At 33.7% G+C, this 24947-nt stretch overlaps 1 protein-coding gene across 1 annotated transcript in view; it reads left to right on the top strand.

Annotated features, from left to right (window-relative positions):
* VEGFC (vascular endothelial growth factor C) overlaps window positions 1–14117 on the top strand; it is a 130367-nt gene extending 116250 nt beyond the window's left edge. The window contains exons 5-7 of the mRNA XM_063077424.1: window positions 9744–9850; window positions 10281–10614; window positions 13738–14117. Coding sequence (XP_062933494.1) covers window positions 9744–9850; window positions 10281–10614; window positions 13738–13852 — 556 coding nt within the window. The 3' untranslated portion in view covers window positions 13853–14117. The remainder of the gene's footprint in view (window positions 1–9743; window positions 9851–10280; window positions 10615–13737) is intronic.
* Window positions 14118–24947: the final 10830 nt, after the last annotated feature.

Here is a 24947-nt window from a genome sequence, read left to right as displayed (position 1 = left end):
GATTTGGAACTTGAGGGCTCAATGTCTTTGGACTGTTAATCTAGAACAGATCCTCAGTCCCAATGCTTAGAAGCTTGAATATCCATGAGTTTTTCTTTTTTCCATTTTAATTTTTCATCCTTTCCCTTTTACTTTGAAGATTATACATTGTTACTTTATCAAAAGTAGAGATAAAATAGCATGATAAAATTAATAAACTATATCAGGGCAGAAATGTAGAAATAGCATAGCTGCCAATTAAATTGCGACATAGTCCTGCACCAGTTGATCAGAAACTTATTTTTCAACATTTTAATACATGTATCTTCATTTCTCCCTAAACTATCCCCTTTGTAAATTCAAAATTCTTATGTCCATATACAGTTATTTTTGAAATTTTAATTCATATGTCTGGTTATTCTCTTTAACTCAAAACTCATAATCTCAGTATTGTCTAACATCTTTAAATGAGCATCTATTGGTATGAATAAATTTACCAGTGGAACTCGGAAAAGAAATTCCAGGCCCTGAAGCACAATTTTTTTCTGAAGGAAAACTAACTATGCTATGTGGTGTGCTTGCCTTTGGACTGTCTGGTATCTACCTTCTAAAAGATGATCATTGAAAGTGCAGCATTCCTAGGGTTTGCTGACTGACTGGGAGAAATAACAGCAAAATGTATATAGCTGAGAGGATTTTGTCAGTACATCCTCTGCACAGAGATTATGACTGTTATATTGCTCAGAGGTGGGGGCTCTTAAAGATTTTTATAAAGCTTAATGTTACACTCAACCAAAGCACATTGACAATTTTTTTTTTTTTTCTGACCAGTAAGGGGATTGCAACCCTCAGCACGGTGTTGTCCGCACCACACTCAGCCAGTGAGCGCACAGGCCATCCCTATATGGGATCCAAACCCGCGGCCTTGGTGCTACCAGCACCACCCTCTCCCAAGTGAGCCACGGGGCTGGCCCTGACAAATTATTTTTAACAAGCATATTACTAGGCCAAAACTACCATCATTTTCTAAATTTTTTTTTAATATACTTGGGGGGGGGCAGTTTCGGGTTTACAGGATGAAGCAGAGTACAAGTTCCCATATACCCTTTGTGTTAGTGTAACATCTTGTGTTAGTGTAATACATTTTTTATAGTTGATGAGCCAATATTGATGTTATTATTAATTAAAATTTATACTTTAGATTAGGGTTCCCTCTTTTAATTGTACATTCTGTGGATTTTGAAAATGTGTAAATGACATGTATCTACCATTATAGTATCATACAGAGTAGTTTTACTGCCCTGAAACTCCCGTGTTCCATTTCTCCTTCCCCCATACTCCTAACATCAACTAGTCATTTTGATGTCATATCAACACTCTAATGCCCTCAACATGTATTTTTGTTGTTGTTGTTTTTGGATTTTGTTTGTTTGTTTGTATTTACTTTCTGTTAATGAAGTGTGGCTGTGACAAGGTGAGGAACCAGTGGCTATTGCTGAAGGACATTTTTACTGAATTCTTGGTTATTCAGCTTTATCAGTTTGCTGTTCTGTTAGCTTGAATTAAATGTAGAAATAAATTCTGACAAACTGAAAAACACAGTAACATAGATTTCTGTTGTTTCAACCTATTAATACTTCTCTAGACCTTGTATACCCAAACTAATAAAAAAAAATACAGAAAAACACAGGCTTCCATGCCTAGCCTACTCTGTGCTCCAGTTCTGGTGGCCATCCAACTCAACTAAGTCTTATACTTAGCCAATTGGTGACCTCATACTGTGACTCATGTTTTATATCTAAGTCTCAGATGGTGGGCAAGCTTTGTTATATGCCAGGTTACTGCTTTAAAACAGTCATTTATACTCACACAAAAAGGAAAAGATTATATATATAAACCCACTTTTTAAAATTAATGCAACAGTTTTATTGACCTTTCAAATACTAAGTCTGGCAAAATTTTTAAAACCATGGAATTTTCATTAATTAGTCTTACTTACCATCTCTTCCTTTCATATTCTAACAAATCTCAACTGTCCACTCTTCTTGTCAGTAGACTAATGGAAAACAGGCAAATGGTGACATGGACATAAGCACAAATCGATGTGACATCAATAAAAATACAAGGGAAGATAAGTATGTGCATTTTATTTAGATAATATTTCTGTTAAACATGTAACTTTTTATTTTAAACAATTTATATAGAACCTTAAGATGAATATACTTCTGATTTCTATCTTTAGTACTAAAGAAGTTAGTAAATAACATTAAATATAAAGGCCATGTTTTCTGAACCACTTTCAACTCACTATTAAGCACTGTTGCAAAAATATAAGCAAATCAACACCATGTAGATAGTCAGATATATTCAAGGGCCATGCATAATGAACGCAAGATGAACACAGTAATTCAAAGACATTTGGGACAAAACTGTTGAAGTGTTATACCCAGGGCTCTGTGGTTCTGACAATTAAAGAATATAGTTGCCCTTCCAGCTACTATACAGACAGCAATCTTGAGCAAGAAGGGTCAGAATCTATATTCTTCCGTAATGTAATTACAGCTTTGAAGTTGATAACAATAACAGTTGGCATTTAAGAAAGAAAAACCCGACTGTGATATTTATCAAAATTATTAATGTAGTTAGGGTTCCCCCTATTTGTTTTTTCAATGGGATACAGAGCATCTTGTTGGATATCCACTGAATGATAAGGTGCTCTGAAGGAGTATATGAGAGCCCACAGTACCTGCTTTCAAACATAGGTTTCTCTAATGTCAGTGGGTCACACTCCACATTTAACAAGACTTAGGGTCAGATAGCCATTTGAGGAACACAACTGTGGAGTAGGGTGCCACACAGCAAAATTTTAATCTGTTGGGTTTTAGTGAAAATATCTTATTAAAAGAGTTTCCAATGAGAGTAGTTGATTAGTAGAATAATTGATATCCATAGAAATAATTTGTTTTTTATAACAGTCATTAAGTGCTAAGGTTGAATTAGTATTAAATTAATGTTACCATTCATTTTGAATGATCTGTGAAATATTTAAAAGAGATATTTAGTAAAGTAGATCCATAGGTAATTTAACACAAGTCAAGGTGCAGTTAAGTTTTTTTCAGTTAGATATATGTTACAAAGTTCTTGCCGTTTACAACAACGTTGATGAACCTGGAGGACATTATACTAAGTGAAATAGGACAAACACAGAAAGACAAATACTGCATGATCTCACTTATATGTAGAATCTATAAAAGTAGAAACAGAGAGTAGAAGAGTGGTTGCCGGGGTCTAGGGAGATGGGGAGATGTTGGTTAGAGGGTACAGACTTGCAGTTATAAAATGAATAAGCTTGGATACCTGAGGTACACCGTGGTGACTACACTTAATACTAACATATTATGTATTAAAATTTGCTAAGAGAAATCTTAAGTGTTCCCACCACACAAACTCAAATGGTAACTACATGAGGTGATGGGTATGATGATTAGCTTGATTGTGGTAATCATTTCACAGTGTATATGAAGAGTCTTCAGAAAGTCCATGGAAAGATTCATGTTATTTTATTTTTTTGTCTTTTTCATGACCGGTACTCAGCCAGTGAGTGCACCGGCCATTCCTATATAGGATCCGAACCCGCAGCAGGAGCGTCGCTGCTCTCCCAGCACAGCATTTTCCTGAGTACGCCACGGGCTCGGCCCTCATGTTATCTTTTAATTCCATTTTTCCATGAACTTTTTGAAGTACCCTTATACATTTATCAAACCATCAATTTGGACACCTTAACTATATACAATTTTTATTTATCAATCATACTTTGGGGGCCGGCCCCAGGGCTCACTCGGGAGAGTGCGGCACTGGTAGCACCGAGGCTGCAGGTTCGGATCCTATATAGGGATGGCTGGTGCGCTCACTGGCTGAGCGTGGTGCGGACCACACCATGCCGACGGTTGCAATCCTCTTACCAGTCAAAAAAAAAAAAAAAAAATCATACTTTGGTAAAGCTGGAAAATACATTAATGTAATTAATAAAGAGAAATATATCGCAAAGATTATAGTTAATTGAAAAAGAATAACATTTCAGCTCAATTCCAACTAATGCCAGATGAGGTGGTAGCATGTTTTAGTTCCTTAAATGTGGACTTGCAGAAGTCAAGGAATCTCAGATATATAAAAACCCCGGCGCCAAAAAGAATATGAAAGAATTATAAAAACAGCATGCAAAAAATACCCAGCTACAATTTTCAAAGTATAAGAGCTAGTTATTATTGCCCAGAACTTAGAATATAATCTAATAGAGCATATTTGGAGCACATTTATCTTTTAAAATTTCAAAGGAAATGTAAATGGCAAAATAAGATCAAATTTATTATTAAGTCAATTGTTCTGTAAGTTGAGAAACACATATACCCTTAAATTTTTGTCCTCTGATTTTAACTAACAAAAAGCAATAACTACAAAAGTTGAGTGAAGTTTTGAAATAATAATTCCTGAAAAAGCATCTTTATCTTTCATAAAAGTTACAGGCAGGATTGTGAGTGTATTTGGATTGGGGTGAGGCAGAGGAAACGTTAAAGTTAGTTTGTGTGATTCTCAACACGGATATCCTTTAAAAGTAGATATGCAACCCTCTGCTTTGTTTTGCAGACAAAATTTGTCTTTGAATTAATATGTTTAATAAATACAGTATCAAAACCAATTTATAAAAAAATTTTATATGTACACACACATTAATTCGGAACTTGAAGAGAAATTTCAATAGGATAAAATGCTTTGGAGATAAAAATATAGAGGAGATAAGCAAATTGTGCTAAACCTTCTATCCATGATGACATTTCCTTTCATTGTAAAATAAAAATATTTTAGAAATTCTGTCTCCTTTTTTTCAAATAAGAAGCTTTAAGTGCTAAAAATGTGCTACTCACTTTTGAAGCAGGGATCTCCATTTAGGAATTATGAAATGCATTGCATCCACATATATATTTATTTAATTCAATAGTATCTAGCAAGATTTCAAATTTCAACATTAAAATACAGTTATGTGTTAATATTGATGAGTAATAGTTTTTTTTGGGGGGGGAGGGGTTGTTTTATTTTTTGGCAAACCTTCCAGAGTCATATATTTCTAGAAATTTAAATTAAGTGTTTTTGTTTTGTTTTGTTTGTTTGGTGCCTGGCCAGTATGGCATTCCAAATCCTTTATCTTGGTGTCATAACACTGCACTGTGCTCTAACCAACTGAGCTAACCAGCCAGCCCTAAATTAAGTTTTAAGATTATTAGAATCTAAAATAGTTAGTTCACTTTGAGCAAATCATAAACATTCAGTAATATAGTTTGTGTTGCCAGCAACATTTCAGGTGTAATATAATTGAAAGTGTTGTTTTGAGGTCTATATATTTATTTAATATGAATATGCAAAAGCAAAAATGCTAGTATAGCCAGATTATTTAATTCTATATAACTAGACATCTTATTTTGTATATTTCCAGAAATAGATTCCTACATTTGTTTCTACACAAAGTTTGTACTTGTAAATATATATATATACCTATATATGTGTGTGTATATATATATACACCTATATATATTATATATACAATATATATATACATTTTTTTTGTGGCTGGCCAGTACACAGATCTAACCCTGGACCTTGGTGTTCTCAGTACCATGCTCTAACTAGGTGAGCTAACCAGCCAGCCCTGTGCTTTTGAAGATATATTTCTGAAGATGCTGAAATACTAAAGAGAAAACTATATATACATTTTTTTTCCTGACTACACAAGAGATAGGAAATTCTTCTGTTTCCATACTTATGTAGGACAGACAATTCTGTGTATTTCTGTTTATTTTTATTGCAACAAAATGATTATACATACTTATGGGATGCAGAGTTGATTGTTAGTACTTGTGTACAATATTTGATAATCAAATAAGTATTTTTTAAAGCTTAAATATAGACATATTAACACATACTCCTGAAGAAGATCTTATCATTCACCAATACCACTTAGGCTAGCAAATGAAATGATTTCTTGATACTTTTGCCAAATAGCTTAGATATGTGTTTTGTCAATCTTTTAGACTGCAACTAACAACAAATGTATTTGACATTGCAACGATATATACACACATACACCACATATGTGGGAGAGGAGGGAGTTGTGTGTGTGAAGGGTAGTATATGTGTATTTGTGTGCGTATACTTGAAACAAAATTGCAGAAAATAATCTTTACGACATGCACTCTAGTAGTTTGTATTCTATTATATGCCATTATATTACATTAAAAAATGCATTTCCCAACCTATGTAATTGATTTCATGATCCACTAATGGGTTGCAACCAACATCTGGGAAAACTTTGGCTAAGGTAATGGCAGTATAAATCACATGTTGGCAAAATGAAAGATGTTTTCTACCACCACCCTAGTACTGTGCCTACTGATGCCAACGTGTCAGTGGGTTACTTAAACCATGAATAGATCAACATTGAGACAACAGGGCCGAAATGGTTTTACCATCATTTATAGAAGACTGACGAGTTTCATGCAGCCACGAGTGATAAACACTTTCTAAATTTTATCCGGAACAATATATGTTCATGATTAAACAACAACAAAAAAATGACGAAAGTGTGTAATGAATGGAGTATTCTCTAGGAGATATTGTTAAGTGAAAAGTCAAGGTTTAAAACAGTATATAAAGGATACAATCTTCTGTGTAACAAAAAGAGAAAAAATACATACATACTTATTTACCTTTTTTTTTTTTTTTTTTTTGCAAAAAGAAACACTGAAGACATAAACAAAAACACTAAGAAAAGGAACAGCATGCTAGTCATATGGGCCAGAATGAACTTCTCTGAATACATATTTTCTAATAGTCTTAACTCTGATAATCACATAAATGTTTTACATTTTCAAAAAGTAAAGCTAAAAACAAAAGGCACATAGTATATACAGGATAAAGCAAATAAACAATTATACGAAGATTGTTAGAAGTCAAGATTTTTTTTTTTTTTTTTTTTTTTTTTTTTTTTATAAAGTTAACTTTTTATTACAAAGCTCATCTACTTACAAGTTAGGTTCCCTAAGGCTATCTTCAAGTCTGTTTCTCTGTAATTCCAAAAAAACATTAAATAAGCCACTGCTAATATATTCTGTCAATGGCAGGCAGAACTGGGTGCACTTGGTCAGGACAGCTTTGGTCCATCTGTGAAAGTTCTGAGGTTGAGAATGTGTAGAAGACAAAATTTCTATACTCTAGAAGTCAAGATTTTCATGGAATTTGTTAGTATGAAGTCAATGGAGTACATTTAAAATCCCAGTAATGGAGCTAAAAATAAGTAAACAAACACACAAACAAATAAAGGGTGTGGGGAGGAAGAAGACACAACAATCACAATTCCTTGAACTTGTTAAGACAAGTGAACAGATGTCGGAGGGGGTGGGGAGAGAGTGAGAGGGGAAGAGGAATAGGTAAAAGGTCACGAAAATCAACTACAATGTATATTAAAAAATAAATAAAAGGTACAATGAATATTTTTTAAAAAAGAAAAGAAAAGAAAAATCCCAGTAATGTTTAATTGGGTTAGGAAATAACAGTATGAATTCGTTTTTCCCTAAAAGTATGTACAGGAATCTCTTGCTTAAGATAATCTATTTCCAAAAATACATTGCATACATATTTTTATTTTTTTAATAGGAAAAAATATAATTGTAGGTAAGCCCCAAACATAGCTGATTTTCTACAAAATAACTTATACACAATAATGCCGTAGAAAAATAAACTATCTTAATAGAATTTAAAGTGCTTAATCATTGTTTCCTGATCATCTAACAGTTATTACTGTTATTAACACAGTATGTAGTTACATGGACTGTGTGCATGCTATGAAACTGTTAGTTTATGATACAGCCTAGCAAATAACACATTGCAATCAAAAAGTTTAGAAATCAAAATTAAAATAAATTCAACAAAATACCCCATAATAAATTGTTTTTCACCAAGCTAAAGGGGACATGACCCTTGAAGAAAGTCAAGCAGGGAGGAGGGGATAAGGGTTAAGCAGTCATTGCCATTTGCAGAAGATGATTGTGCAGATGAAGGACACGAGGACAGTTTTAGACAAACTTTCATATTGAGAGGAATGAACAGAGATTCTCTTGTCTTGGAGCGGCTATAGAGACTGCTAGACAGGAAGGCCTTGATAAATCCTTAGAGGTGGTGTTCAACTGAAGGAAGAAATGGTTACAAAATGTAGATTTGATTATTCTTCTGTTCAAAAATTCCTTCATATGGTTCTGTAAGAGATATCAAGCTATTTCTAAGAAAAATGTATCACCACATTAGTGTAACTCTGAAATTTTTCATAGTAACATCCAAAGCACATGACCTGTTTACAGACAGTGCACTGTTTAAGATGTCTACAAGTGATTCTTTTGTTCTACCAATTTGGAATGTAACTCAAACTCTTCCACCATATAATGTTGTTTACAATACTGTATTGAGTGTGAAAGATATAAATATTTTCATTTGATGTCTATACCAACATCAGCTGAAAAATGAGGTAATGATAGGTTCATATATATATATTCTTATTAAAAGCCAAGAATCCTTCTACTGGGTAACCATTAGCTAGGGAAACATTCCATGGGATATACCTGCATTTTCTAACTCTACCCTGTGAAAAAGATCTAGAAGTAATATGATCTGACGCCATTGAACATACCTGATCCCAAATGATAGCCTCTAAATGCCATTTTTCCAATAAAGAGAGTTAGGGCTCCTTGAAGGAATTGCAGGTATGAAGGAGAAAATGAGCAGGAGGAGCTTGTGACATCTATTCATCCCAGAGAGCAGAGAAGCTGTCACACTAAAGGGCTTATGTCACACAGGCACCAACACAAAGGAGTCCCAATTACTCAACAGTGATGGGACAATTGGAGCATCAAAGGAGTAATTGGTATACTTGATAGAAGCTCATACATTCATAATTTTTACTAAAATAAGGAAGACAGATGGGCGGAAGGAAGAAAGGAGGGAGGGAAGAGAAGAGAGAAAGAGAAAGGAGGGAAAGAAGAGGGAAGGGAAGGAAGGAAAGGAAGGGTCAGAACAACATAACAAAACATGCTCTTTGATACCTTTTTGGTGGAATGCAGAGTGGAAATGTTGCATTAACAGAGGCTTCTCAGCTATGGGGATCCGTGCTTCAGAAATAAGTCAGTAAAAATATTTGTATATGAATGTTTCCTGCAGCATTGTTTGAAAAAGATTGGAAGCAACTTAGTTACCATAAGAGAATAATAAATAATGGTACATCCTTTTTTATGGATTATGTAGCCACTAAAAATAATGGAGCAGAATTTTATGAAATGACATATAAACGTGCTCATGATGTATTACTTAGTGGAAAAAGGAAATTTCAGGGTAATGTAAGAGGGTTTACCTGTTTTTTCACAAACAAAAAACAAATAGATGTGATTATACAAATAGATGGATTTACCTTAAAACAATAAAAGTCTAGAGTCATATAAGACCAAACCACTAACAGTGGTCATCTCTGGGACTAAAATTTAACAGCAGGTGTGGGTGGGGTTGGTTTGGGAAGGAACCTTCCCATTTCATTTCATATATTCTTATATTTTTTAAGCTTTTTTTTTTAACCATCATGTATTTATTTGTAATACATAACGTAAGAAAAGAGAAGATCGCTTCTGTGTACCAGTTTTACTATTACTTAAATCCATCTATTTCTTCCAAAGGTGTCAGGCGGCAAACAAGACTTGCCCCACAAATTACATGTGGAATAATCACATCTGCAGATGCCTGGCTCGGCAAGATTTTATTTTTTCCTCAAATGCTGGAGATGGTAAGCAGAATGCTATTTTAAAGACTAAATGCCAAGGGTCTATATATTGATTAACACATATTTTATTACTTTATTTTTTTGGATGGCTGGCCGGTATGGGGATCCAGACCTGTATCCTTGCTGTTATAAGACTTAGCTCTAACCAACTGAGCTAACTGGTTAGCCATCTGACTAATACATATTTTAATGTTAAAACCATATGTACAATATTCTGATCATTTTTTGAAATAAGTGACTACAAAATAGGACATTTTTTACTCCATATTCGTATTACTTTGAACTTCTTTGTAAAGGAACATACCCATGTTTGTACAGAGCCATTTAATGAAAAACATAAAAAGGAAGATGCTTTTAAATATTTTTCATTATTTCATGCCACGTCTAGAACCAAGTAAGGTATAGTAAAAATGTTCTGACTGTGTTTGTCTAGACTCAACAGATGGATTTTATGATGTCTGTGGACCCAACAAGGAGCTAGATGAAGAGACCTGTCAATGTGTCTGCAAAGGGGGGCTTCGGCCTTCCAGCTGTGGACCCCACAAAGAACTAGACAGAAACTCATGCCAATGTGTCTGTAAAAACAAACTTTTCCCCAACTCATGTGGGGCCAACAGAGAATTTGATGAAAACACATGCCAGTGTGTATGTAAAAGAACCTGCCCAAGAAATCAACCCCTAAATCCTGGAAAATGTACCTGTGAATGTACAGAAAGTCCACAGAAATGCCTCTTAATAGGAAAGAAGTTCCAACATCAAACATGCAGGTAAGAGATTTACATAAATAGTATTAATTTCTCTTACTGGAAATACAGTGTTCTAAACCAAAAGCAGTTTCTTCACCAAGATAGTAATTGCTTGTTAAAATGAGGCCAATAAGTTCTGGAAAACAAATTCTGATATTTTTTAACAATTGCTAAACTTTTCGTGAGATTGGGTGTGCTCTCAAAAAAGCAAGACAGGGTACTCTGGTTTCTCTTCAGATTACGTGAATCTTTTGCCTTTTACCAAAAAAGCAAGACAGGAGCCTTGGGGACCCAAACCAGGTCCAAGATCAAAATACACTCTAAATCCTTGTCCGAGAGGCTAGTGGAGTGGCGGTCAATACGAGTTAGAGGACCTGTGGAGCATTTTCAAAATATGCCCAGGCAATCCACACTTGCCCCCACCAAAAATTATGATACCTTCAGAGGTAGTTTAGGACAGCTGTTCTAAGTACAGACAATTTTTATGCAAAACTTAAAAAGGATAGGATAGTATCATCTGCCGTAATATATCCAAAAATGAAAATATTTCAATTAAGTTTTTAATGGAATTAGAATAATAAACTAATACATTGTGAAAGGTCACAGAAGACTCATTTCTTAAACTCTGGTTTTGCTCTCTCTTCATCAAGGGCAAAAAATGATGTTATTGGACTCAAGCACTTTCAGTGTTAATCCTTGAACTTTTCCTCTTTAATCTCAGAGAATAGGATGATCTACTGTTTAAGCCAGATCTGAGCTTTTGTCGTTTTCTCCCACATTCTTCAACACTGCTATACCAGACATGCCTTTTCTCTTCCATAGTTTTGACATCTTCGACTCTATTTTCCTTTCCCCTCAGTTTATAAAAGTTCCCAATTTTCTTTAATTTTGTTAGCATCTTACCATGATGCTGAGCATACTTTAGCAAGCAAGCTCTATTCTCTTTGGAGTTGCTCAAAAACGACATTTGTCATTCGCTTTCAGGCTTCTTTTATGTCCCATTTATTCAACCAGCTGTACTCTGGTTTATGCCCTCGAATTTTGTGTTCAAGTTCTGTTTAAGGGGTCAGTAGCCTCATAATTGCCAAATCCAATGGGTAATTTTGACTTTATGTAACCTGTCCTTTCTGTGGCCTTTTTCTTTAAACTCGCCTCTTCTTTTTCTGATGTGACATTATACTCTTCCAGTTGTCCATTTAATTTTCAGACCATTTGTTTTTAATCAGTTTCCCTGGATTCTCTTCTATCCACTTTTTAAATAAATATGGGTAGATAATGCCCTTTTCAACAGATGGTTATTCACATAACTTGAAACTTATATTTCATTTATTTACAGTTTAGTATCTTCATTAATGCTCATCATTACTTTTTTCCTTACTAGAGTCCATCTTTTTTGATTCTCAAGAGTGTTATGCTTTTAATTTATATTTCTGATGATCTGTCTACACTAACACCTAACTACTTGCATAAATAGCTTTCAATGAATCTAGGTATCTAATTATATTTTTTCTTCCCTTATTGCAAAGTATCTTATAAGAATAATTTTACTTCCTGCTTAGATTTTTTTTTTTTTTTTTTGGTGGCTGGCTGGTACAAGGATACAAACCTTGACACTGGTTCTATCAGCACCATGATCTAACCAAGTGAGCTTGCCAGCCAGCCTCCTTAGAATATTTTGAGCAATAACTATATTTCAATTTTACTTACTTACTCTTTACTTGCATACTCCTACTCTAATTACCAAAAGGATATTTCAGAAATACACTCCTATATTCAGGAGGATATAATATTAAGTCTTATTAAACCTGATTAAACCATCTTTTATACTGAATCCTTTTGAATGAGTCTAGTGTGTATTGAAAAACCTGAAATTTTTATGTCTACATGCAGACTAACCAGCCATCATATTTTTCTACAGAATTCTTATATTAACTTAGTAGAAAAGATTCCCAGCATTGTATTTCTCCTAATGGTATACATTTTTTCATAAAGACTTTCCATTTACTAACTCTTCCTGTGTTTATTTTTCTAAGTGTATAATTCCAGGTTTTGTGGTATAAATTGGAGCAAAAGAGAAAATTTAATATTTTGAATATATGTATATGCTCATTTTCTCTTAACAATTATTACAAAATTGTGGTAGGTAGAGCATGTGTTCTTTGGTCCACTGCCTTAATTAGCTGCTTTCATTGATCATTGAGAATTACATCCCTTTTTAGTAAAGGAATACCAATGGTCTTATAACTATGAATTTGCATTTAAGAAGTTTTAAAAAAATTTTTAACTAGATATGTTTCCCTTTCTAGAGCAAAAGAAATAAAATTTCAAACTAAATGTGTAGGGTTTTTTGTAGTATACTTTTGATTTCCACTTTAGGTCATCTTGGATTTTTCCCTGTGCACCCATTTCCACATGTTAGGCATACTCTTACTCCGGAAAGTTCTGCCAAGGTAGTTCCAATTCATTGGAGCAACAGGGCTGCCAACAGGTTGACTGATTGGTAATTTGTCCTTTCACCATTACTAGAAATTGCATGTCTGTGGGAGACAGGGACCCCCACTGGTGAATCCTGTCCCTCTCCCGCCCTTGCCCCAGACTTCATCTGTTTCACATGGAGCCCAGGTGGAGGAGGAAGAGTCAGCTACCATCGTGCAGCCAGCTGCTGAGTAGAACACAAGAGTGAGGGTGGGGCTGCTCACTGAGGACTGCAGTCCTGCCAAGATGGCTGGGTTTAATCGCCTGGAAGTCTGGGTGCCATACAAGTCTCAGACTCCTGTGAATTCTGCCGTGCTTATGTGATCACAGGAAATCAGCAGACCTTAAATATTCACTTTCAAAATTTCTGTTTTATGTTACTTTCATCCACGAAGCAGAGAGCACTTCAAAAGAACCAATGCTTACCAAATCCCATCCTTCCATTTGTTGTATCAGCAAGACTTTTTTTTCAAAGGTTTTTCCATTCCTCTTAAGTTTTGTAATTCTAAGCATGAACTTTAAACATTTATAAACCTATAAACGATTTGATGATAAAATTAGTAATTTTGTTCTAGTCTGAACTTTAGAAAAACACAAAAGTATACCAGTAGCATAATGATTTCATGGCCTTGGTCTTTAACAAAAATGTTATCCTCTTTGTTTTCCTAGTTGTTACCGACGACCATGTACAAACCGACTGAAGCCTTGTGAGCAGGGACTTTCATTTAGTGAAGAAGTATGTCGCTGTGTCCCTTCATACTGGAAAAGACCACATATGAACTAAGACTGTACTATTTTCCAGTTCATCATATTTTTGTCATGGAAAACTGTGTTGCCACATCAGAACTGTCTATGAACAGAGAGGCTCTGTGGGACTATAATAAAGACAGAAGTCTGTGTTTCCTGAACCATGTGGACAACTTCACAGAAATGGCCTGGAACTCATCTGCAAAAGGCCCCTTATAAAGACTGGTTTTCTGCTAATGACCAAACAGCCAAGGTTTTTCTCTTGTGATTTTTTTTTTTTTTTAAATAATGACTATATAATTTATTTCCACTAAAAATATTGTTTCTGCATTCATTTTTATAGCAATAACAACTGGTAAAGCTCACTGTGATCAATATTTTTATATCATGCAAAATATGTTTAAAATAAAATGAAAATTGTATTATACCCTGGTAAATTCAGTCCATTACCATCGGCAAGAACTGAATCATGAAAACATTGATCTCCTTCAGTCCTTTTTCTTTTTCTCTAACCAGATGTCAGATTTTGATTGCTATGAAAAAAATGTGATCCTATAAAAGAAAGTTTCAGAGAGACAGTATGCTATTGTATTTTGCTTAAATTCATCTCAATATATTTAAATGATTATAAACATTTAGCACATGATACTTTTGAATTTATAACCAAGAGAATCAAAATACCTTGTAATATAGTTTGCTTAGCAAGTCCATGTGATTGAAAGTTATTCAGTGCACTGAGAGCATTCAGACTCAACTTAGTATAAAATCCTTCAGTATGTATTAAAATGGCTTTAAAATCTTTTCTCAAAAAGAATATCTTCCAGCTATTTAACTTCTTCTGACAGCTAAGATAATTTTTGCGAGCTAAAGTGCTCCTACCCAATGCATTTAAAATAAACTAGAAATAATATTTAAATGCTTGTATGTGAGAAAGGAAACATTTCAGCCACAGAGCAGGAGTGCTTGTTTTGGTTTTTAAAAGAATATCACACTAAAATACTTTTCTCTGGGAACAAATATTTTGCCTGCATAAATATAATCAAATACGTGGTTTGTTGACAGAGAATTAATTATATACTACTGTGACACTGCTACTGTATAAAAATAATTAGTCCTGAAAGAAGAAAAACATTTTACACAATTATGTAAAGATAAATCCCTAGAAGGTAGCAAATTTAATATAACAAAAGCATTTTTAAGTTGTATAGGTGACTAATCAGTACAATATAAAATACTAGTATCAATATATTTTGCTATAAAATAATTTGTTTTCTTTCAAAATTTTTAATCAGGAGGTTGATGTTCTAAAATATTCTGAATGCTTTCAATACTGACTTTTAAAACAGGTTTACATGCAATGTTTACTGAATTCCAATTATGTTCTCTTTACAACATTAACATCTAGTTCATGAAGTAAAAATTTCTTTAAAAGAACAAATTCAGGGGTGATTACAGAGGGAAAACTGGAATCAAAATAAATAACCTCTTTTCATCTGATGCAGAGGCACAATCTGTAGTGCATAAAGTGTTTAATACCTTTGAAATTCAGGAAAGATTCAATTCAATCTTTTTTATCTCATTTGAGTCAAAAATGAAAGTAAACAAATGTTATGTAATCTGTTAGTGTCAATCTGGTCAATCATTTTAGATTTGAAACATTTTAAATATATTAATATTTAGATAATTAAAAAAAAATCTATTCTAAATTTTAAAGGCCCCCAAGACCAAGTGAAAACTACTAGGGGAAAAGAAGAATATTAGAACCTAATACAATGACCATTATATTTTATCAGATTTTAAAACAATTTAGACTCTGCTCTGACCAATACACAATACAACAACAACAACAACAACAACAAAGAAATCACTAGACCAAAAATTAAAGCCTGAAGCATGTCAGAATGCTAACTAGTAAATTTGTCCTTGGAGATGTAGTAATTTGAATTAAAAGCAAGAGTAGCATGGGCAAAGATAATACATTGCCAGAAATACTTGCAAACAATTTTATGTGGACCATAAAAATGCCACTTCAACACATTATAATGAATGAGATTTTGTGTAGCCAGTTAAGAAGATGCGCAGGAGATAAAGATAAATAATTAATTAGAATATTAGCAAATGTGATTCAGCAAATAGGTAAAAAATACAGTGACAATTTTCATAAATGCTGCAATCTAACTCTACCATCTAGTCAATCTAAAGAATAAAGTTGAGAAAACACTGGAAGCTTGCAACGACACCTAATATATCCAAATCTTGGAGTTTATAAACAGAATTTTATGTTTAGAAATCTAATACTCTATACTCAATTTAAAAGACTCTAAGGAAAAAATGTTTTGGTTAGCAGTTGTATAAGATCTAGCTTACAGATTTTTTTTTAAAGGAGGTTTTGACATTTACTAACTGCTTGAGTGAAACAGATTCCATTATTAGAATTTCTAAAAACAACCATTGTTCTTCATATTCACATCACTCAGAAGTCTGAGTAGTGAATGTAAGACCGCGTTCACTGGCATACGCAGAATGCACTGTAAGGGAAGGAGATTTGTGAACTTACTTCCCGTTCTCTAGGCTTTCTCTGGGGATACCCTGCCTCTGAAGGAATTTTACTCAATGGCTGAGAGAGAAGAAGACACAACAGGTGAGAGAGTTCATATACAGCAATTGTTTTAGCATATTGCCAAAGCTTAGTAAACTTCTCATGTGCTGAAGCCCCCCTGCTCATCCATCTAAGTAGTGCTGCGCTAAGAGCAAACAAAGGTCACTTGACCTACACTTTTCTACATTACTACACTGTCCCCAAGACCCAAGCCTTAATTAGTAGATTGTTCAAAGGATGCTTTATAGGGACTTTACCTTTTGAATTGAGAATGACATAAAAATAATATTTCACTCTGCTACAGTAGAAGAGAGAACATTGATGTGTCTGGTTTTTATATGGTAGACAAATTCTAGAAAGTTTTGAATAAATCCACTATGGTATCCTAGAAGTGTGTATGTATAGTACACCCTAAGAACTATTTAAGGAAGTCAGTGACACATAAAAACTAGTAAAGTAATTACTGGTCTATCTGTCCATGTGTTTGCATTTTTGGTATATTGGATATTTTCAAAGTGGGAAATAACTGTGTTAACATTATGGAAGTGTAAATCAAAGTTTTACATGGTCTTTTCTTTTCATTCCATACCTAACAACCCATTGCTTTAAGAAGCATACCATAACAGAAGGAGTGCTGGATTGGGAATCACAGACAAGTTTTTAATCCTCACTTTTCTGCTGTGTCCCTGAACAAGTCACCAACCCCCCCCCCCCCCCCCCCCACCGAATCTCACTCAGCATGTTAATCTGTGAAAGGAGGGAGTTGGTTTAAAATTGTGTATGAAGTCCTGGCTCTAAAGTTACAACGTTTGTACTAAACTAGATACAGAGAAAAATCAAAACCAGAATATTTTTAAGAACTTCAAGGCAACACCATTCTTGAGATTAGTGACCCTGTTAAGGGGAAATATTTATCTTTTAAAATTATTTCATGTAAGAAACTATAAATGAAAAAATCTGTCTCCCTTATACTGTAAATTCTAATTCTACTTCTTAAATCCTAAGAAATCTAGATAGCTCAAAGCATCATTCTTTCTGATTTTGTCCTATTAAAGGTGGCTACACATGGAGACTTGAAAAAGATTTCCTTTCAAATATCTTGAAAAAACAAGACCTTTCAACTCTCACAAGAGAGCAAGACTCAAGACTTGTGCACGCCTTCCAAACCCCAGTCAGGGGTACGTGTGTTGTACTTAATCCAGGCCAGGCCTCTGAAGCAGAAACTGACTTCTAATGTTGTTTCCATCTGGCATTCTGATGATAGAATTTGATCAGGTGTTGGGCCCACATCACCAGGATCTGGCATCTACTTACTTGTAAGCAGAGATCAAGATGCTCGGATGCTGTCCATGGGCTCATCTTAAACAATAACCTTTAACCCCTGATTATTTCTTTCTTTACTTCCATGCTCTGATATTTCTACTCAACAGTTTAGGCAACTGCTGTTCAATGACATGATATCATGGGAAGGAGAGAGAATACCAGGAATCTGATAGGATTTTGATATCTAAAATCAAACATTCTCAGCTTTCTCTGATTCTGTCCTAGGCTTGGACTGACAGACTGATATCCAATTTAAGGCAACATTTTTTAATTTTGATGACACTTTGAAGTGTGTGCTCCTTATAGAGCACAAAGTAAATAAAGGATCATAGACTAGTACTGGGAGTTGCTAAACAAGAGGGAAGAAAAAAGGAAGGGAGTTAGGAAATGAAGAAAAGGAGAAAGAAAGGAAGGACAGAAAATGAAAAGAGATGAGGAAGGAAAACAATGGCGAAAAAACAGGAAAAGTAGAATTATAAGAAAAAATGAAGATTTCTCATGACCTGTTGGGACAGGGACAGGGAAGTGTGGTAACTTACTGAAATACACATAAAAATTTCTGCAATTTGTGAACAAGAACGTCAAAGGAAGAATTATACTATCTGTTGAGCAGTTTTTGAATTGAATGAGGTATTTTCTAAGTAAATGAGATAAATACCATGACAGTTATGTGCAAATTTCAATGGTTAAGGCCTGAAATAAAATACTGAAAGATAATTGGCATGAAATAACTTTAAACTTTACTTGTTCACATGGACATTCTGAATGCCACAACATTCATGATCATTCTTATAAAGGTGAATTGCTTTTGCAAAGGTTATAGGGACACAGAATTTCCTCATCTCTGGATTTAAAACAGATTTTTTTTACATGAAATATCAGGTCACATGAGAATTGCATTGTGATTTTTTTTTTTTTCTGATAAATTATATGACTGATTTGCCCTTTGTGTGGGAAAACTGCAAGCTCTGTTGTCTCTGTCACATCTGGGTGGGCACTCATGATTCACAATTCACTTTACAGGGCTCACAGGAAAAAATTATTACTTCATCTGTATCATGTGAGTATTTATATTCCCCGTGCTCCAAGGACTCTAAAGCTGCAGTAAACTGAAGAGACACTGGAGGTTGCAGAGTTCACTAGAACAATCCAATCTTTTCTCTGCATCTGAGATAATTCCAGGAATTTGGGTTAGAACTAGAAGAAGTTTTTAGTAATTACAGAGGTTGACCTCTCATTTTTTTAACAAAGTATCTATAGCCCTTAACTATTAAACATTTGCCTGAGAACCACACAGGCACTGGAGTGCGAGAGTCTACATGAAAACACAGGGCAAATGATTTTTAGTCTAATATTCTTTTCACTTCTGTAATAACATTCCATGTATGTTCCGCAAAGTCCTCGGCTGGACACCAAATCTCCACTACTGATTTGACCAGAACAGCCCTGTTTTGATCAAGCCCTGTTTTATGTCACGATATTGTGAGGGAATTTTTTTAAAGCCATTTGCTAATTCCTTTTTCAAATCGCTGCTCCAACACATGACATTTACTTTATTGAATTACTTTAACACTCTCTTGTTCTCTGCCAAAGCCATCATCCCCCACAGCTGCAGCCATGGCTGCAATTGTGCGAAAATCCTGTAGCATCCAAGCCCCTCCCCTTGATGGGGGAACCAGCAGGTTGCTGATAACAAGCAAGGACACTAGGCTGTCATCAAGACAGGGAAAGACCTCTTATCCCCCATGCAAAATGTCCCAGTCATACTACCAAGAACACAGAATTTATGGAAAACCCCCTATAGGTTTTAAGTCAGGTTTTTAAAAAATTGCACTTATTTTACAGCCTTTGACCGAAGCAAAAACATAACTCAGTACGAACTGGGCTGGAGCATTCTCTGACTGACTGGATTTATAATCACCGCGCCCCTACCGTGCCCCCCCTCCAGGCACAAGGCATTGCTCTTGGACTAAATACATATGCCTTAATTCTCTATTCCCTTATGAAGTGTTATTTTATGCCTAGATTCGACAGAAGGCTAGTATGAACTCAGCTCATTTTCTTTTTTTTAAATAACATTCTTTTTTAATTTAATTTTTTGACATATAAAAAGCTATACATAATTAATGTACACAACTTGATGAGATTGGAGATAAGTATACAACTGTGAAACCATCACTACTATGTTGTAAACACATCACCTCCAAAAGTTTCCTCTCACTCTTAATCTTTTTGTGATAAGAATTCTTAACACAATACCCTGTTAGCAAATTTTTGAGTATATAACTTAGATTGTTAACTATAGAAGCTATACTATACAGTAGGTCTCTGTAATAATTATTTTGCAGTACTTTGTACAATTATTAAGAGTACTTTGTACTCTGTGACTAATATCTTTGACTAATTGTTTCCCTGTTTCCCTAGATTTGTCAGAAGGCTAGTATGAACTCAGCTCATTTTCAAACACACTTTGTCCCTGTATTAGTCTGGTTGAGTTGCCATAACAGAATACCATAGGCTGGTGGCTTAAACAACAGAAATTTATTTTTTCACAGTTTTGGAGTCTAGAAGTCCAAAATCAAGGTGCCATCAGGGTTGGTGGAAAGAATTCTAGAGATAAATGTGATAATCTGAAAATGATTTTCTAAGCAAAAAATAAAAGCTAAGGACCCCATTCAGCATTGGGATTCTACAGGTACCATGAATCAAAGCCACAGTTGTTGATTTCAAAGAGCAATCCCTTAACTCCTTGGTTACTGGTTACAAAATCAGCAAATATGTTAAAGTTTAGAACAGTGCCTGATCCATAATAAGCCCCCAATAAATAATTTCTGTAGTCTTTGATAGTTTCAAATGTCAAATCCTCTTTCCAACCAGAATTAAAGAATCCAGAAATTCAGCCTCATTTACAAATTGCAACAGAAAATTCTGAGTGGGAGAAAAGTTGAGAAAATGTTAGCATTCAGCCATTTACCAAATTTTAGAATCTGAATTTATCACCACTTGTAATTATATAAAGCAACAGTGTAGTGCATGTTGAAATCAATCATACTTTTTGTCAACTTAGGTTATGAAACTTTCTACTTTAAATATATCAATCCCAACTCTTTGCCTTTTAATAAGTAAAATGGTACAAAGAAACTAGAGGCTAGCTATGAACGATCAAGACAAATATTCCAAGAACGAGGGGCAGTTTTGATTTAATTAAAAAAAAATTAAAAAGAAAGAAAAACATGGGAGTACATGTATCCCTTCGACATGATGATTTGCTTTCCTTTGGGTATACATCCAGCAGTGAAATTGCTGGATCATATGGTAGTTCTATCTGTAGTTGTTTGAGGAACTTCCATACAGTTTTCCATAATGGCTGCACTAACTTACAATCCCATCAACAGGGTAGGAAGGTTCACCTTTCTCTGCATCCTCACCAGCATTTGTTATTGTCTGTCTTTTAAATAATGGCTAGTCTAACCGGCGTGAGATGATATCTCAGTGTGGTTTTGATTTGTATTTCTCTGATGCTTAGTGATGTTGAGCAATGTTTCATGTGTCTGTTGGCCATTTGTATATTGTTTTAATAGTTAAGAGTTGGAAACAATCTAAATGTCCATCAAGGGGTGAACAGATAAAGAAAATGTAGTACATATACACAAAACAATTTTACTCTGCTATAAAAAAGGATGAAATTCTGCCATGCACAGCAACATGGATGAACTTAGAGAAAATTATGTTAAGTGAAATAAGTCAGGCACGGAAGAAAAAATACCACATGTCCTCACTCATAAGTGGGAGCTAAAAATTTAAACAAATAAATTTAAAAAGGAAAGATAGAATCATAATAATTCCTTGGACTTTCAAAAGGAGAGAACAAAACTGAGGCCACCAGAGGATGGAAAGGGGAAGGGGAGCAGGGGAGGTTAGCAAGAAATTGGTAAAGGGCCAAAAAAAAAAAAAAAAAGGAATACATTGTGTAATGATAAATATAGTAATTATTCTGAAAGAATAAATTAAGCTTCATTCAATGCCAAAAATAAAAAGAAAGAAAATAAAACAAATGTGAAAAAAATTTAAAAGCACCTAAATATTAATGACATTAAGCTGAAAATAAACTTTATATTCAAATTTCTCATATTGTTTTGATAGAAGTTTCCTTCATTTTTAATGAAATACACCTTACTCATAAACCTTAGATATTCATTTTAAATCAGAACTTTTCAAACATTAATACGAGGGAATTCTTACTGCATTTTTAAAAGGCAACATGATCTAGAAAATGCCACTTAGTAATACATCATGTCCCTGTGCTTCAAACTGAGCAGAGGGAAAACACTGTATCCTTAATATATAACTTGCTTATAAGGTTAGATGTAACTATTAAACAGCTGTTGGAAAAAAAATTCTATACCTCAGAAAATAACTATGTTAGAAATTCTCATCCATTTCTAGCATACTTAAAAATTTTTTTTCTTTTCCTCCTCAAAGTAAAATAAATTTCTAGATATCTACTGAAATGCAATATAACTTTTGTAAAAGACGAGCAACAGAAGTCTCAGTCAACGTGGTACAAAGCACAGTTTATTGAAAAGGATTAACAGTTAAAGTGTGAAACTGTGAGAGTTTGGAGGAAGGGAGGTAATAATTTTAAAATAAATCTATAAAAATCTCTAGACCAAAGAGTGTGCACATATATAATTTCAAAATACTAGTAGACAACTTAAAAGTAAAGCAGGACTCTTATAACATTAATAAAATATATAGACCATCTTCCATGTATTGCATTGCAAAATCCTAAATATTATCAACAGGATTCAACTTGCAGTTGATGCTTTTATTTTACTATAAATATATAATACTCCTCTATAATAACTCATTCTGCACACATTAAAGAAATGATCTGGTCTTGAAATAAAACACCTATGCATATGAGTTTTTATTAGACGATCACAAAACCTTACAAATTATATTTCAAAGTCTGAAGGTGACTGGGTATCCCCATTTGTGATCTACCTTAACATTTTGGAAAAATACCTGCATGTAGTGTTCGCAGTATTTTAAAATATGTTTAAGTAATTCCCAATCAGTTAGATATATATCATTTTGTCAACATAAATTGTGAAAAAGGATGGACTGACTAAAATCAACTATTTTATTCAAAGTTCATTTGGTGTGGGAGGAAGAACACAATTTGAATAGCTGTACGACCACTTAATTTCTCTAAACCTCAATTTCTTAATCTGCATTGAGATCAGTATTGCTATACAGATTCAATGCAATAGTGTATGTAAAGACGACAACAGAATATTTTGCATGTAAATAATGCTCAATAAATATTCAATATCCTATTCACTGTATATGTATATGCTCATATCGCAGTTAATATTTTGAAATTAGAAATATGATAAGGTGATAACCTGTTTTTCTCTATATTTGTTAAATCCTTTGCAGAAAAATTGATTTGGTTAATCAAATTCCATAAGATTTTTCCTTTTAGAATCAGCCTGGGCTTGCTTATGGTGGGTACAAGTGGGAAGGAGAAAGCCAGGAGGAAGAGACAGAAAAATCACAAATCCTAGAGTTTAAAAAGTAAATCTTATTTTGCGAGATAAAATATAAGACTACAAAAGAATATGAAATAATTTATTTTTAAATATCTGTGATAACTTATTAGTTATTATGTCTATTGTCTCTTTTCAAAAGTAATATTTTGGGGAAAATAACTTGTTTACAGTAGAAAATTCAAAAATATATGTATAAGAAAATTAAAGTGGCCTGTACCATACTGTACAGACATAATCATTATGATAATTTGTGTGTATTTTTATGAATATACAAAACTGGGATATATGATTTATGCAGATTTGTTTCATGCATTTAGCACTTAATTTTTTCTGTACACATCTTTTTACAATGTTTCAATTTTCCATGACTGCATAATAACACAGCTAAACAAAAAATTGTTTTATGACTCTATTACATTTGAAAATGTATTTAATTAGCTTATAATTTTCACCTTTAGTAGTATCATCTATATTTGTTTATGTATTTTTGTCCACAGCTCTGTTTCCTTAAGCTACATCCTGTTTGTAGAAGCTATGGGTCAAAGGTATTAATCTTTTAGGAATCTTGATACATAGTCCCAATATTGCCCTCCAAGAGTATGGTGGCATTTTGCACCCTCACTACCAGTTTGAGAGAGCCTTAAGTTTCATTGCAACTTGACTAATGTTATTTTTAATAAATCTCAACTAATTTGTGGGTGAAAAAGGTATCTTAAATTATTTTAATTTCTTTTGACTACTATTGAGGTAGAAGAAATATTGACAAATTATTTCTCTGCAATGAACCTATTCAAGGCCTTTGTCAATTTTTATTATGTTGTTTTACCTACCAAATTATATGAGCTTCATAAACATTAATACTACTGAAAATTTTATGTTCTGCTTTATCACATATATTTTTCTTGGTTTTCCATTGGCCTGATAATGTGGTTTATGTTGTTTCTATGTATAAAATTTTAAAATTATATGTAGTCAAATCATGTCTTTTTTAATTTGCTATTTTTCATTTAATTTTTGCTGAGCCTCCTTCCCCTTTTAAAATAAGTGCTTTTGTTTTCTATGCACCAAAAGCAGTAGTCAGAAGATATTTCCAGATTATGTAAATTATGGAGAAAATGATGTCATTAATCACAGAGAAACATCTACTATTCACCATAAGACTGAAGCTAGGATATGAAATAAACCTGTACTCCCTGCACTCTCAGTATGGGGAAATGTTCTGCATGGCAAGCCTTTCTTTTGCTATTTTCCTCCTGTGATTCTCCAGGAATGGCTTTTGATTTACCAGGCTGGTACATTCAGATGCTCTATTGGACTGTAACACCAGTGATACGTCACTGAACATTCTTTGTTCTTAAGATAGGAAATTCTTGGAGCAGCACGATATCTAGTATAAAGAAGTAAAACTATCCAGAGAAGAAAACTTACAGATTATAAGTATGCCAGAGAATCTGAGATAAAATATTATTTCATCTTAAGAATAAAAATCTCATTATAAAACAATTGAATGATTCCTTGATGGTAGTATTTACAAAATTTAAATTTTTAACCAACAGAAATTTATTTTACTGTATAGTGTGATCTAAGTTTTGCCCAAATCATTTAGTTAATTTCCATACCAATACTTAACAATGATTTACTCCTGTGGGGTG

Source organism: Cynocephalus volans, chromosome 13, assembly GCF_027409185.1.
Source record: "Cynocephalus volans isolate mCynVol1 chromosome 13, mCynVol1.pri, whole genome shotgun sequence".
NCBI classification, from domain to species: Eukaryota; Metazoa; Chordata; class Mammalia; order Dermoptera; family Cynocephalidae; genus Cynocephalus; species Cynocephalus volans.
Note: the sequence above shows the minus strand (reverse complement) of the source record. Positions and strands in the feature narration are given on the sequence as shown.